General features: G+C 38.3%; 1 protein-coding gene across 4 annotated transcripts in view; it reads right to left on the bottom strand.

Moving 5' to 3' along the window:
• Positions 1 to 4,885: 4,885 nt before the first annotated feature.
• Positions 4,886 to 16,903, bottom strand: part of LOC136771828 (peroxisome proliferator-activated receptor alpha) — a 47,606-nt gene continuing 35,588 nt past the window's right edge. The window contains exons 1-4 of one of the 4 annotated variants that reach the window (XM_066724365.1): positions 7,156 to 7,254; positions 6,467 to 6,579; positions 5,933 to 6,044; positions 4,886 to 5,207 (exon numbers count right to left, since the gene is read on the bottom strand). In XM_066724365.1, coding sequence (XP_066580462.1) covers positions 5,076 to 5,207; positions 5,933 to 6,044; positions 6,467 to 6,579 — 357 coding nt within the window. In that variant the 5' untranslated portion in view covers positions 7,156 to 7,254 and the 3' untranslated portion in view covers positions 4,886 to 5,075. The other 3 variants (XM_066724366.1, XM_066724364.1, XM_066724363.1) reach the window with 3 other exon arrangements.

The following is a 16,903-nucleotide window of genomic DNA, read 5'->3' as shown; positions in this document are numbered from 1 at the left end:
TTGTTGTGGTCTGTGAAAAATACACATACATCATACAAGACTTAATTTAATTACTTACATGAATCCGCAGATACCCTTACCTGGGGCGAAGTGCGGAACTCGCGCCGTTTGTTGTACAGCGCATGCGCAATTGACAGTGTGGCGCTTTGCGCCGCGAGCGAGCGATCACAGCGGGCGCATGCGCACATCCACCAGGTCACAGGAATCCTAGCGGTCACTGGATTCGTCTAAACACCTGCAGCAAATGCCACGAAAAAAGCTGCATAGGTTTCTGTGCGAATGGGGCTTCATTTCATTACTGTAGGAACGTTATATATGTCCATTGTATTGTTTAATTCAGTCATTCATTCAGGGTTTCATGCAGAGCTCTGGAGGTCCTGGGCCGCGGCATCTATGGCCACCGCACCGACGAGACGTGGCCATAAACATCCTAAACAGCGAGTCAGCATCCTGGCCAGACTGAGCCGAGAGACGAGTACAACCCAGCCAGCCAGGCTTACGAGCGCTTCCCGCACAAGGAGCACATGTGCCTGGTGTCCGAGGTGCCGTAGTAGGGCCTGCACAACTTCCCCTGCCCCTCAGGCCCAGGTCGAGATGTCCGAGGCAGTGCGCTCCGCCTGCATACAGGCCACAGGCCACAGGCCGGGCAGCGTGGTCTCGCTTTCTCTCAATACGCCTGTGTGTTCAGTCTGTTGTGTTTACTTAATGGGCTTTGCACAGAACACAGGACGATGTCTAGCTTTTAGCTTGTTGCTAAATCAGCTCGACCTCATTTGTTCTCTTTTTACAGATGTTGTGTGTTTGTTTTTATCCTCGCTGTGGGTTGAGGGGTTTTGTTAAAGCAGGCCTTCGGGTTAAAGAGTCAACCCTGTCTGAAATCACGTGTCTTTCTTGTGCCTGCACACTGACCCACTGCTTCTTTATGTCCTGTCTCTGCAGGGCTCCAGAGATTGTGATTGTGTGTTGTTCAGCACAGGTGAAGAGAGACAGGATTGCATTTTAACAGGTTGTTGATAATCCAGCAATACTCTCTGTGGATTTTGCTTTATTTATTTTTGGTTTTGTAGATCCAGTACATTGTTGAGATGCAGGGTTGGCCAGCAGAGTGCCTTTTAAATGCCGGGATAAGGACTTCAAAGTTCTTCAAGAGAGGTGCAGACTCGGCCAACCCTCTGTGGAGACTGAAGGTCAGACCTCAACACAGCTGCTTCCACAGGCACTGCTAATGTGATTGGTTATAGCATTCAAAGACCATGAGCTCTGAACATGAAGCTGTATAGAAAGACATTTGAGCGATGCCTCAGAAGAAGCTTAGTTACAAATCTGAACCTTAGACACTCGAGTTTGTCTCGCAAAACTGTTAACAATCTTGTCTAATAGAGACTATTAGTCACTAAATAAAAATGTCTGCTCAGTTATTAATTATACATGTGTTCACTCAATATGAAGACAGAAACACTGTTTTCTGTGTTTGGTTTCTCCTCCCAAAGATTCAGGTAAAGATGAACAGTCAGAGGTTATAAAATGCTGCATTGTTTTGGCCGTGCTGTAAGCACTGCAGTTGTCACAGTCATGTGGCGACAGCACAACACCGACAGAGTATTTGTTATTCTGCAAACCACTGTCTTGTGTGTTTTGTGTTTATACATTTTTGTGCAAGGGATTACACCCACCCCAAGTTAAACTGATATATTTCTATTTTACAATCATCCTGCACACATTTGGTCTTGTTAAAAAAAAAAACTTAAAGGTAAAACAAATGTGGGAATAGCCCTGTCTGTATAGTGTCTGTGTGTTGAGAGTGAAACACCTGTGTAAAATCACCTCTGAATCCACAGACGCCAGAAGATCATAAGGGAGAGACGGGGATCAAGTCGACGGAACAGCGGCTTACATTTCCAATGGTTTGGATGACATGGTGCTGGTACGGAGCCCCCTTACTGAGGTCTTCCACATAGAATTGTCTTGGGAAAGAGCAGGCATTACGAAGGAAGCTTAACTCCCCTAATTTGACCCTAATCTGGAAGGCAATGACTAGTGGCAGAACTGGCAGACCGGCCTCAGTTTATGGAGCTGCTGAAGGGGATGCTGAAGATGGACCCAGAAGAGAGGATTACCCCTGTCCAAGTGCAGAACCATCCTTCAGTCACTATGACCCGACTGCTGGGTTATCCTGGTTGCCGGGTTGCCCCAGGGTGATACACTGAGTCGCACGCCTGCTCACGTCAGCCAGGCACCCGCTGGGATGGAAAAGACTCGCTCTTCCTCCACCCGATTCACTGCTGCGGCTCGTGTGGCCACTGCACGCTGCCCCTCGTGGATGGACATGACATCACTACAGTAGAGTTGAGCTGGTCGAGCAGGGGGTGGTTGATCCTGTGTTAAGTGGAGGGCACAATAGCTGGTCTCCTGTTGCCCCAATCAAAATTGGATTGATGAGCGTCACACAGACTCAGGGGGGTTGTTTTCTGCAGCATTGCTGTAAGAACGCAGGAATCCTACACATGAAAGTCGCATCAGTCTGTTAGAAGTCCCTGTCCAGTACTGAGTGAAGCCATTCAAAAGACTCTTGAAAGATCCTGGACAGTGTTTGGGGAAATGAAAGGTTAGAACTGAAACAGGCGGCTTTCTGTGCCAAGAAAGGAAATGTCAACAGATGACATTTATTACTGAAACTTGCAGTCATGAAGCTGCAAGACCATTCTGTTGTTGAAGAACAGAATTGGCACCATCTAGTGGTACAGATTGCCTGGTACAGTGGAGAGAGAAAGCTACTCTGGAGCATGACTGCATCTCAACAGTTTTCAATCACACTTTTGCGTCAAACATCTGACTTTGCTTTAAATGTGTAAATTACATTTCCACTTTAACTTCAGGATGTTTTCATTAGTATGTTGCCCTAAGGTTGTCAACTCCTAAAATAATTGTAAAAATTAAGTTTGCCATCTATTATGTAGTTTGTAAATTTTTCCCACTTTATCAAATCTATCCATATTATATACATAGTTTAATCCATTGCAAGCTTCAGTCTGAGATACTTTGCTCAACAGGTCTTGATTAAATTGAAAGTGGCAGCTAATGAGAAGAATGTCTCATCCACACTTTGTGAGAGAGCGAGAGAGATCTGTCCTCAGGCTCTGAATCTGTGATTACAGATGGGAATGGAATTGTCCATCTGTCTCTGCAGTACTTCGTATTCTCCTACTTCATGTGGAGGCATTTAGAAATTAGGCAAAGGAGTAAATTGTATTAATAATAATTTCATGTAACCCATCATAACCCTCTCAGACATATTAAATACTCCTGACCTTTTCAGTATGGGTATTTTTTCTTTGTCATTTTAAGCTACAAAATACTCTCAATTATATTTTTAAGCAGCTTAGTGCAGATGTATAAAACGGAAATATATATATATATATATATATATATTAGGGTTGAATCTTTTATGGTGACCTTAAAAGTACCTAAATGTACCTCCCTTCCTCCTTCAATATTGGACTCTCAGGATGGTTAACAATAGCTGTAGGATGTTGAATGTGAGTTTGTTTCTCAGTAACATGACAATCCCACAATAAGTGCAATACTGAATGAATGAGATAAATGCAGGGAACAATTTCTACAGCAGGTCAATTGAAAAGGGAATATCTGAAACAGTACTGTGTTTAGGGATACTCTCACATCAGGTTTCCATTATTGATTTGTTAGGACACCTCACTGTCCAGAGAAAAATAACTTAATGAAAAGTGCTGAAGGCTGTATTTTTTAAAATTGCCTGTTTAAACTTTGGAGGGTAATCCATGCCAAAATTAAAATATAAATAAATAGGAAATAAGTAAAATATAAAATAAATACATATAAAAATGAAATGCATCAAAATATATTTCTGATTTATTTATTTCCTATTTAATTTATTATGTTATTTAGTTAAATACCAGTTATGTGGCCTATAGTTATATATATATATATATATATCTCCCCCCTGAGAATGATTGACACTAGGAGGAACTACAAGGATGAAAAGATTGTGCAAAACTAAAAAAGGAAATAAATAAAAAATACATTTCTGTATCCTTTTGATATGTATTTATTCATGTATTTATTTTATTCATTTATTTCATATTTTATTTATAATTTATTTTTGGTAGATTACCCTCCATAAATATATAACAAAATAAAATAATAAAATAGGAAATAGAATAGAAAATAAATATAAATATATTTATTTATTTTATATTTAGTATTTTAATAATTACCTATTTTATTTATTTATATTTTAATTTTGGCACAGATTACCCTCCATGTAAAATTGTTGATTTAAACGAAGTATAAATAAATATATAAAAAGATAACTTCCAGAAGTATTTGTTTTAAGTACAAACTCCAATTTCTTTGATTTATATGTTAACCGTACAGACAATACACAAATCTTTTATGGTACAGTGTCAGACAAAAAAGGGAAAACAAGGATGACTATTTTGAAGTTTGGAATAGTTTTGGCAGATAATGGTAATACCATTATGTGATATAACTAAAACCAAATGCAAAAAGAGGAGCAAAAAAAGTAAAAATATTTATTTAAATAAGGTCCCCCCAAAAAAATAATATAAATCTACAAAAATCAATAAACTTTAATTATTAAAATCATCGAAACTTTTATCTTTGCTCAGATGGTTTGTCTTGTGAACTGAACTATTTTTGTTACCCAAATATTATGATCATAATGCTTTGACCAGTTCTGTAAGGACATAATTAAACTTTCTTTTGTCTATTTAGAAAGCTGCTAAAAAAAACCATTAAATTGTTGATGACTGAAATTCTCAAGATGGGGTTTCATGAAGAGATGGAAAAAGCAGAGCTTACCAAAAAGAAAACGTTTTTTTCTACATTAAAAGAGAATCCTTTCTTTATTTTTGCCTTTTCTGAAAACAAATGTATATGTACATTGAGGTTGTCCATTCCCTTTTGCTTTGCAAGACTCAAAGCTCCAATAGGTGTTTTCTGTCACTGAAATAAATTATGAATGGGTTTAATAAATCCCTTTGTCCGTCCCTGTTCAGATTCACCTCCAGTGGTGCTCAGTGGGAGAGATGGGTCTTGTGTGTCTGTTTCTTCTTTGCAACCTCCATCTGTATTTGCTGGGGAAACTCTTCCAGATGCTCTCGGACACACTTCAGACAGAACCGCTTGGTGTAGAACAGGCTGCAGTCCTGAGGAAGGAGAAACAGTTCACGTTCAAATGCTACTTTTGGTGCAACAGTGAAATATTCTCAGCAGCAAATTTATGTTGCGCTCCATTTGCATTGTAGTCTCCCCACGGTCTTGCTAAAATAAGGGAGAACAAGCTGAGATTTACTAACCAGTAACCATGAGCAGGTTTAATAGAGAACACAGAACAAAGAGACAGGGCGCCATTTTAAGGTGTAGAAGCAGAAGTTCAATAAATATATGTCTAGCTAATGTTAATGGAATCAATGGTAAAAAAACAACTCTAGATGTATTTAGTGTTCGCTGCACATCTCTGGCTGAAGATCGAAGTGAAACAGGTGATTATGGCTACGTGGAAGCCCTCAAACCTGCAACCATAACCCTGGTGGATTTGAAATCAAAGATGTGGAAAAGGAACATTTCGGACACTAAGGGAAAACTGCCAAAAGTGTAACTATAATTCTTGGACAAAAGTTTAAAGACCCAAAACAATGACAACACACTCATTTGAGCTGCACATGGATTTCCTTTGGGATGGGCTTTTAGACGTTTACCAAAAAGTTAATAAAGGCCCTAAAAGCCTGGTTGAGCCAGTAATTCAAACACTATGGAACAAATATGGTTTTAAACGTATGACTGAGCAAGCTTTGTGTCTGACAACAGCAGGGAAGAAATAAGCTCTTCAAACTCAGTATTTGTTTTGAAAGGAAAAGATAATGCAACATACCGGTCCAACACAAACCATCTTCCGACACAGACTGCAACTGGAGCCCAGAACCAAGAACTTCTCTTTGTCTGGACTAAATGGATCCCTCATCACAAAGCACTCCTCCAGGAGACTGCAGACACACAGAGGCATGGACGTGGCATCACAACACCACCACGGCACAATACATGTGACAATGTAACGTGTGACCATTTTAGGAATAGACTCCATACACCTTCTCTCTGTTGGCAGCTTATGGTAGTTAATGCAACCTGTCAGGTTGTATACATGTATTTTGAACTGAATTGCATGTTCCTGAAGAGCTGAATGAAAACATACAGTGGGGGAAAGGGGCTTTGAATGCTCTCATGTTATTCTATATAATGTTATTAATAGAAGAAAACAAGGAACCTGCCTGATGCCCTCAGATCTTATATTTGGATGTACCCCAGAAAGAGGGCAAATGTTGCATGCTCTGAGGTGCAAAATACAGTACGATATATATACACAAAGCCGTGCCTTATGAAGTAGCATGGTTTTTATTGTCATACTTACACTATGGCTCTAGTATTGGGTGGCTTCTGTCCATAATAGGTGTAGGAGGCCGACAAGCTGCAAAACTCACAGGTAAACTCTCCCCTACAGCCCCCATCTCTGTCTGACTCCATCTGGAAAAATACATTAAACACACAATGCTGAAACTCAATCAACTAATAAGACTGGGAGAACAGTTAAGTGTTTGTCAGGTCTCTATATTGGATGTTTTATTGTTTGATTGCCATATCAAAACATTGTTTCTTCTACTCCATCATCACAATTATGTCATTAGTAGTCGTTTTCCTATTGGATCCCATTATCATTGGAAATGAATGAAAAAATCCAAATGAAATTGGATCCGATTTCACAGCACTGTTCTTGATGAATATCGTTGTAGGCTTTCATTTAACGTTAAAGATTTCGCTTGCATTTCGTGTCGTTTGCACTGACGTTGCGCTGTTGTATAAGGACATGAACTGGGTGCCATAATGATGCTGAATGTTTTGTACAATAAGTAACTTATTTAAGGAGCACATTTGTCTCTGGTTCTCGACGTTAAAAGGTTCCTGCTACACACGGAGGTGATGAATCCAAATGAAATTAAGTTAATCAATTTATGGAAACTCTGAACAGAAGACACTGAAATGCAAACCAAACAACGCAATAATCTTAATAAACAGAAACCCCGCGTATGAGAGCACACTTACAACACTTCCTGGAACACCTCCGTAAGGGATGTCGGAAGGGACAAAATACCATCAACGAACGCGAAGTTTTCATTGTATTGAATTTTAAAACGCCCTTTGGAGAATGCCGGAAATGGGACTTATTCAATTATTTCATGTGAAGAATAACTTTTTGTGTTTTGTTTAAGTTACACATAGGGTCCAAGCTTTTCATATAATTCAATACGTTTTCATTCACAACTTAAGCTGCTGAAGTTCAACATTCACATGTAGAATAAAACTGGCAGATCATATGAGTTACAGGTCACTTTATAGTATTTCTTCAGTTTTATAGTATGAATACATCTACACTGAAATGAGTATTCTCAAATGTGTATTATATTAATATAGCAAGTCAGTACACTTCAGAAGAGCACCATCTGTACATGTACTACGCACCTAGGTTGTGAGATTCAACATATATTGTTTTCCAGGTTGCTGTTGATGCTAGCCCATCCATGTGATACATATATGTATTTTTGTATAGGCCTAACAATGGCAGCCCCATGTCATCTGACGTCAACATGCTCAAACACAGAACTGCCTCCAATGTAACAGATGAGACGAAGGCATTTTCTGACACAAATTCAAAAGTAAAACTTATCTGTGTACTTGAATCCAAAACTATTATTTGTCCAGAACCGATAACAACACCTTTGCAGATTAACACTTCTTATAAGATTGGATAATTGGGTGTTGGACTGGGCACAACCCATGGAAAATGAAAAGCAAATGTCCACAACAGATGCAGCACCATCAAAAGATCCGGCTGCTGCAGTTGATGGATTGTGTTCTAGAGTGTTTGGAGTAAAAATGTCAGTTTGCAAATCTGTTGTATTAGTTACATCATTACGTCCCAGTGCTATATTGTTTACTACATATACAAGGAAATTTCAATAAATCAATCCTGTTCTTCACAATATGAGATGTGGTCCAAACCTCATTACTCATTACACTTCAGTACCTATGCCCAATTTCCACTGGCGGCTGCATCTGTAACATTGAGCGGCATCTGCTAACAATGTTTAGGAAGCGATGCATTTAAAAAAGCACTAGCATATGAAAACAGTTATTATTCATTTAGTAAAAACGTCTCCTTTATTTTTCCACATTGAAGAGTCATGTCTAACTGGGAGTTTAACTTGTTCAAATAAGATGTTGTATATACATGTCTAGCTCTTCCTAATGTTGCATTACATGAAGATGTCACTTATATGATTATATATATATATATATATAATACCGATCAGCCATAACATTATGACCAGCTGCCTAATATTGTGTTGGTCCCCCTTTCGCCGCCAAAACAGCCCTGACCTGTCGAGGCATGGACTCCACTAGACCTCTGAAGGTGTGCTGTGGTATCTGGCACCAAGACATTAGCAGCAGATCCTTTAAGTCCTGTAAGTTGCGAGGTGGGGCCTCCATGGATTGGACTTGTTTGTCCAGCACATCCCACAGATGCTCGATTGGATTGAGATCTGGGGAATTTGGAGGCCAAGTCAACACCTTGAACTCGTGATTCATCAGACCAGGCCACCTTCTTCCATTGCTCCGTGGTCCAGTTCTGATGCTCACATGCCCATTGTAGGTGCTTTCGGCAGTGGACAGTGGTCAGCATGGGCACCCTGACTGGTCATCGGCTACGCAGACCCATACGCAACAAACTGCGATGCACTGTGTGTTCTGACACCTTTCTATCAGAACCAGCATGAACTTTTTCAGCAATTTGAGCTACAGTAGCTCGTCTGTTGGAATTGACCACACGGGCCAGCCTTCGCTCCCCACGTGCATCAGTGAGCCTTGGCCGCCCATGACCCTGTCGCCGGTTCACTGCTTTTCCTTCCTTGGACCACTTTTGATAGGTACTGACCACTGCAGACCGGGAACACCCCACCAGAGCTGCAGTTTTGAAGATGCTCTGACACAGTCGTCTAGCCATCACAATTTGGCCCTTGACAAAGTCGCTCAGATCCTTACGCTGCCCATTTTTCCTGCTTCTAACACATCAACTTTGAGGACAAAATGTTAACTTACTGCCTAATATATCCCACCCACTGACAGGTGCCATGATAACGAGATTATCAGTGTTATTCACTTCACCTGTCAGTGGTCATAATGTTATGGCTGATCGGTGTATAAACACACACAAATAATATCACTTTAATATCACCAATATACATTTTTTCGTGAATGAGGATACTACAATGCAACATTAGCAGTAGAAATGATGCAATAGATTTTATTTGTGCAATAGTAATAGACCTTCTAATACATGTTTTGAACAAAAAGACGAGAATAACTGAACATCTGTTTTTAATTTGTTTAATTATGTTTTAAGTCCATTAATATCAAATCATATGCGGTTTAATTGACTAAAAATACATTCCTCAAACATTTACAGTATTATCATCCCACAATTACAGTTTAACAGCACCATCTTTGATAGACTGTGTCATCCTATTTCTTCTGTTAGATGCTAACTAGAAAACCACTGCATGAATATTCAAAGTTGAAGAAAAAAAAAAAGTTTGGGATCATTCCTATTACTGCTGCTCTATAGAAAATAGTTAATGTATTTATGTACATAAGGACATTTTTATTTTTTATTAAATAAAGTGCAAATATTCAACACATGACTAAGCACTTTCTATGTGTGCAATGATGGTAGTCTGCTATAAATCCAACAGGAAAAAAAATTGCCAACAGTACCACAATGAGTCCTGAGCTAGTACAAAATGAGGAAGACACACTTATCCCTGATTCATTTTTAAAAATCCCTTTTTGATTAAAATACAATTTATAAAATGCAAATATATTAACTATACATTTTTAAACCAATTTAGAGGGTAAAACAGAAACAAATCATAATAATCCAACATTTAAGTCTTTACAATAGTTTGTACATCTTGCATTCAATCGAGTGGTCACTTAAAATCTTGCTTGATTATTAAGCCAACGGGCACAGAAGGAATTACTAGAAAGTATGGACTAATTTTGGTAAAGATGAGTCCGATATCTGAAGGAATTAACAATGCAAACCAGTTTCACTGAATAAACTGTGCAATTCACCTTTTCGGTTTAGTAATCCTCCACTGAGGAATATATGGTGTTAAATGGTATTGTTTATTTTTTTCATTGTAAACCATCATTACAATTCTTAATGTCTTAGGGAGGTTACAGTGTTTGGCGATTTCTTTGCAGAATTCTCTGCAATTGAAACACACTTAGGGCTGGGCCAAATCAAAACAAGTACAAATCTGTGCCCTATTGTGGTTTAATTTATTGTAATACCACTTTATACTATTTATTAACCAAACTGCGATAGAGTACAACTGTGTAATTTGCGGTCGGCTTAAGTTTTGATTTAGTCTAGCCCTCTATACTGTGCATGCATTTCCACCTGTATAACTTCATGCAATAAGAGCACACACAGCATATGTACGGACACTCAATAACCCGAAGGCACAGACTGAGTTGAATTTCTCACTATATGCAGACTGTTAAAAAGTCATACTGCAACAAAGGATTTTGGGAGGGTAGCTGTTAGGCTTAAAACAGTAAGCCACACATACCACTTGTCTTGGAAAAGCTGGATCTATTGTAAATGTCTGCAAATCCACTTGCTACAGAGCAGCAAAGAAACACACTTGCACAGAAAAAAGATCAGTTACATTGAGGTTCAGTGAGGAATATGATGCTGATTAATGTACCAAATCTCTCTACCTCTCTTGCTGGCTCTCATCCAAATCATACATTGGGATGGATAGGTTGGCAGATATGTTCTCATGTTTCTTAACCCAGCACATCCTCTGTAGACCCCTGTCAGAATGAAAGCCCTCTGAGAAGTCCGATAATGTAAATCATAGACCGCTAGGAAACTATGTGGCAAGACCACAGCAGATCATACAAAATTATGATGCCAGAACACGAGAGCCAGTGCATTAAATACCAGTTAGATGATACAGTCTAATAATAAAACCCCACAGTATGTTCTCCTCTGCTACTCAATCCTCTACCTGAGATCACCGCAAGTGAAATGAAGAGCAGCCAAACTACGCTCTGAAGAGAGGTGAACATTTGAAACAGGGCTTGGGAGTGGTGTGGAGGTTTATCCACAAATTATGCATCATAATAATTTATAACCTATATAAAAAATGGGTTTTGAGTCTATACATATGCTGCAGTGTTGAACACCAGACCACCAGCAGGAAGAACCAGCCAATCATTCATTATTTGGACTCCCCTTAGGTATGCAGGGTCACCTTTTAAAATAATGCAGTTTGGGAAAACTATGCTGGTGTAAACATGTATTTATTATATGCAAAATAGATAATGTAGTTTACCACCCAACAATTGGTTAATTTCCTTCTTCAAAATATTTGATAGATTGCAGCATATTCTAGGGTAGTATTTCTACACCTCTCCACAAAGCAAAGTATGGTCTTATCTCCTAACTTAGGTTGGGAGTCACAAAAGGAATGTCCCAAATTAAAATTAAAATTAATTATATAAAAAGGACATTTTCAAATCAGGATTCTATGTACATTGAACTTTTCAGAGCTAAATATTTAAAAAAAACATTATATATCTCTCTCTCTCTCTCTCTCTCTCTCTCTCTCTCTCTCTCTCTCTCTCTCTCTCTCTCTCTCTCTCTCTCTCTCTCTCTCTCTCTCTCTCTCTCTCTCTCTCTATATATATATATATATATATATATATATATATATATATATAGATTTAAACCTTATTTATGTATTCATTTTTTTGAATTTTTTTTTGCTTCAGTATAAAAATATGATCCGACTAAATTACAGCACATTCATAAAAATATGATGTGGTGCATAACCAAAGTTTATCCAAAATGTATTAGTACTATCTAAAAACAATTAAAGCGTTACAAAATAAAAAAAAAAAAATAATAATTCTCAGTAGTACCTTATACAACTCTGCTAAAAAGGCTGGGAGCTTAATTATTAATTATATAAATACAGCTTCAGAAATGCTGTTGCATGCTATACTGCCATACATAGCAAGTGCAGTGGTACTGATTAAAACCAACCATGAGGTTGAATACCATAGACGGTCTTTAGTGAACAAACGATTCACACAATACAGGGAATAATCTTGTTAAAAATATAGTTATTGCTAAGCAGGTCGGTCTCTAAGTTCCACAACTTTGAGGAACCTACCACGAAAACATTTGACAAAAGTCGTGACACCAACAAGCAGTAACTGGATTAATCTGTTTTGCATCTGCTTACACATGAAACAACATGGCATGTTAACTGTTGGCTTCCACAAGGGCCTCAAAGTGACAATTCCAAAGAGCTGATAGGTGACATAATGGCAGTTTTACAAAAAGCATTCCTCAACCACAATACAGTCACACAGGTTATCTGTTACTATGGAGATCCCTACTCCCGGCCCTGTAGAGCTACAGTCTCTGCCGGGTTTTGTTCCACCTGAACACTCTCTCATTTAAGTCAATATTGTCTGATTAAAACCCACTGAACTACCTCTTTCTAGTTCCGAGACTATGGACAGAATTGGGGACCTCCTGCATTAGTACATATTGGTGTGGTTATGAAAAAGCTGTCTGGTACACAATCTAAACAAGCTCACTTCCTATTTTAAGGCAAATACGTTAGACCTTGATTTAAAAGCACAGCCACATTTTCCAGAGATTTCTGTACACAAGTATAGCACTACTCTTTACCACATTGTTTGTCTGTTTGTAGAATGAAAAAAAATCTCATACTGCAATTCAAACCACACTACTGAAATACGATCAGGGTCATACAATCAGAAAAATATAAACGCAGAGGGGGCATGTTGTTTTGGAAGAAGCATTCTGAAATTGACTTAAATTTACACAAATACAGCAGAGGGCGACAAATGACAGCAGGTGAAACAAAAAGAAAAGCAAAAAACCTACCAGAGAGGAAAGCAAGGAAACAGCAGCATATTTGCATTCTAAGATGAAGGAGTTTTATACGAGGGGGGAAGGGGAATGTATGCAAACCTACTCAGAAATACTAATTAGGTCACGACAAGTACTTACCAAGTAACTGGGTGTATGTTGAGGAGGATTTACATGAAACATAGACCTTATGTGGTAGAATAAGTGTTCCAGTGTTCTCTGGAAATGTGTTCTTGGCTGTGAAAGTAACTAATGTAGCTTTGATTATTAGTTCTCAGAGATCACATTAAGAACTCACTTTCATTTTTCAAAGGCATTTGGAGTCAGGCATCAAATTGCCAGACTCCTTAATTTGAAAACGTATACTTTGAGCTCTAGTGTGTCACAGTGTGAAACTATTATTTGTTGATTGATAATTATGGTGATAGGCTCCACTTTGTTCCATAAAATTCAAAGAAGCTGACAATTAAAGACAATAAGTATTAAAATATGCACCAGTCGATTGAGTCCAATTGGGAAAACTGGTAATAGTCCAATACCACTTGGATTCTAATTGCTGAAGGCAATTCTTTCTATTCTAATAGCGAGAAAAAGTTTGATGTGGGAAAAAAAAAACGAACAAAAAAACAACAACATGCATCCATTTTCATTAGTAGAAACGAATCTCCTAAAACAAAGAAGAAAGAAAAGCATGCAAGCATTATGTTAACAAGCGAAACTTCATCCTGCATTCTTTACCCACACAGTAGAGGGTAAAAGGCAGATACTAAGGACACAGACTTGTACAATGCAGTAAATCGTCTTTCTATGAGCACTAGTGGTGATTAAAAAGAAATAACTTTTCCCAGTTCAGGCTTATTGGTGGGTAATAAAGTACTTACTATACATATTTGCAAAAAAAAAAAAAAAAAAAATTCCCCCCCACTAAACATGGACTTTAGCCACTAAGTGTTTTTGTTTTTTCTCAGTAGACAAATCATCTCTGGGCTGACAGTATCCAATAAGTAATGTACTTATGCTTAGCACTGCCTTTGCAGACAATCACAAGTATGCCCAATAGTCACCAATTATATTCTCATATCCCAATAGAAATAAAACATTAAAATGCAAGATTAAATATGAAAAATAATTACATTTAACCAAGGCAATTGGCTAATAGGGCATACATTTTACCTGCATCAGTCGCCTCTTGTATAACAGGATTAAGTCTTTATGTTGCAACATCTTTGACTAAAGTGTTTGTTAATTGAAAACTCCAACCTTTCAGCCAATAGGATTTCCAAAGATGTCACTAAATGGACACTTGTTTTGTCCCCCCTGTGGAAACGTTGCATCAAGTGTTGGGCTTGGAATTAGCAATTGGCAGGTGGATTGAATTTGTGACTTAATCCTAGTGAGAACTGCCTGAAGTACCCTATTCAACATGTGAACTTGACGTGTTTGTTTACTGCTACCACTATTCATTTCCCCCCCGTTTCACAATGAGACATTCTGAATCTTACCGCCCAAGCCAAAGTGGGAAACAAATACACTGCAGAGGATATAAATGAACATTTCGTTTTTTCTACAAACAAAGAACAATTTTTTTTGACAGTCAAATTATTTTAGAAATACAAATTATGCAAATCAAGTGAATAATCAGTGATAGCCAAAAGTTTCCACCTGTCTTTTCCAACAGTTCTCAACAGTCAAAGGTTCAACATGCTGCAGTATGTGTGATTATTTTATGGATCTGTTTAAAGGCAGAAGGCAGATTTTGGCAGCTAGAGATCAACGTTTTTCAAAGGAAGATGTAGTGGAGAAAACTATTGTGTCAACCTTTTTTAATACGTCACATTGTGTGGGAAAGTCTCTCTAGGTAGTCCACAACTGTATATAAAACCACAATTAACATGCACAAATTACTTTTAGTGCCAAGCAATTCTGCCTTCAAAAATCGGCAGAATTATTTGTTCATATGCACACATTTTTGTTACGTGTCTGAAATGCACTGAAATGTCTGAAACTTGATCTCGTTTGGGACATGCATAGCCTGTTTGATTCCATTGATTATTTTAAGTGAGGAAGTTAAATTTTACTTCAGGAATAGGTGATGAAAGCAGAGCACCACAAAAACACTCTTGATGTATTTCTGAAACAATGAATGTTTACATCCATATTTGCATTATAGCTTTAGAATAACCTGCTGGGATAGCTGGTATGCATCCCAAGTGGCATTTTCAACTGGAACGAAGCTCTTTTCCTTGCAGTTACATTTGTCGTGAGAGGTTTGTGGAAGTCCAAATCATTTGGCAATGTGCTGATCGTGTTTCAGGGTGTTCTACCCTACAGAATGTGCAACATCCAAATGAGTCTCCAGGTCTGGAACAATGAAGCATTCAAAACTATAGAAAATGTGGGAGTTGTGTTTTTGTGTGGTTTTTAAATAAATGTATGTTAAAACGGAGGTACATCAGGTAGCTTGTCAGAACAGGAAACCTTTCCCAGAAACAGTCAACACACAAGTCAATGGAGGGGCTAGTGTTGCAGGTACCCCTAGAGACTGGGGACTCGACTGTTTGTGGCTCATCTTTGTTTCTTGCTGCTAAACATGGAAGAATATTGCTGGAGGCGAGTGTTCAATACATGTCCCTATAGATCTCCTGCAGCAGCGGGTGGAGGGAGGTGTCCTCTGTCTTCTTGATCTCCTGAACGAGCTGTGCATGCTCGGTGACCAGCTGCCGGAGGTCGGCCAGTTTCTGGAGCAGTTTGGGAAAAAGGAAGATGTCGTCGGGGTGGTTGGCTTGGAGGTGCAGGCTGAGGACCTGCACAATGCGCTCCTGCATCTTCTCGATGTGGCCCACGTTCACCAGGCCAGGGCGGTCTGCCGATAACACAGGGCTGTTAGAATCTCATAATCGAGAATTTAAATGTCTCAAAATTGATTTCATTCTCTCCTAAAATGACAGATTTATAATAATGACTTTTCCACCACAAAGCTCCAATACTGAAGTGTGTGGTAACAACATTTTATGCCTCTCAAAGCATGGGATTGATATACAAATAATAAACACTGATCTTTAACAGACACTTATTAAGCATGTTTTCAGGATGACAAGGATTTAACAAAGCATTAACACCAAAGACACTTTATTGAAGGCATCGCATTAGTAATATATTTATGGTCTGTCGAGGAAGAAGCATAATAAGTAGGCTTACAAACCTTATATGGTGGCTGTTCAAAACAGGTTTAGAAATATGCAATCCTTGGCAAATAGATGACACTTAAAATAAAGTGTCACAAAATGTTTTGTAAATATAGTTGGTTTATATTTGAATACAAAGAAAACAATATCCCCAAAACATCCAAAGGAGGAATTAATAGAGTATTAACTCTGCCCCTGTTATCTTGACTCATTTAGTGCAGAATACAACTAATACAAAATATTCCCTTAGAAGTTTGCTTAGAATATTGCTTAGAAGTTTGATCCATTTAATCTTATATGAGCTGTATGCTAATGTATAATATTGATAGAACTCAGCACATAGATCTGTGCATTGTTTTCTCCAATAAGGTAATAAGCATAAAAGATCCAACACCAGATATTGCCTGATATACAGGAACCTCTATGCAAGTCTTCTATGGGAGTCTAATTGATATTCCTGGTAGTATAATGTCAATGTACAAACTGCAGTGTTGTCCCCATCTCATCTTAGGAGCTCAAAGCACGTGGGATTTGCCAGTGGACTATACAACAGTTGCACTACGACTTTACATTTACTTCCAGACAATCATAATCTTAGTTTAAATTGTACATTTTCTAACATATA

Source organism: Amia ocellicauda, chromosome 15 (genome assembly GCF_036373705.1).
Source record: "Amia ocellicauda isolate fAmiCal2 chromosome 15, fAmiCal2.hap1, whole genome shotgun sequence".
Taxonomy (NCBI): Eukaryota; Metazoa; Chordata; class Actinopteri; order Amiiformes; family Amiidae; genus Amia; species Amia ocellicauda.
This window is presented reverse-complemented; position numbering and strand designations above follow the sequence as displayed.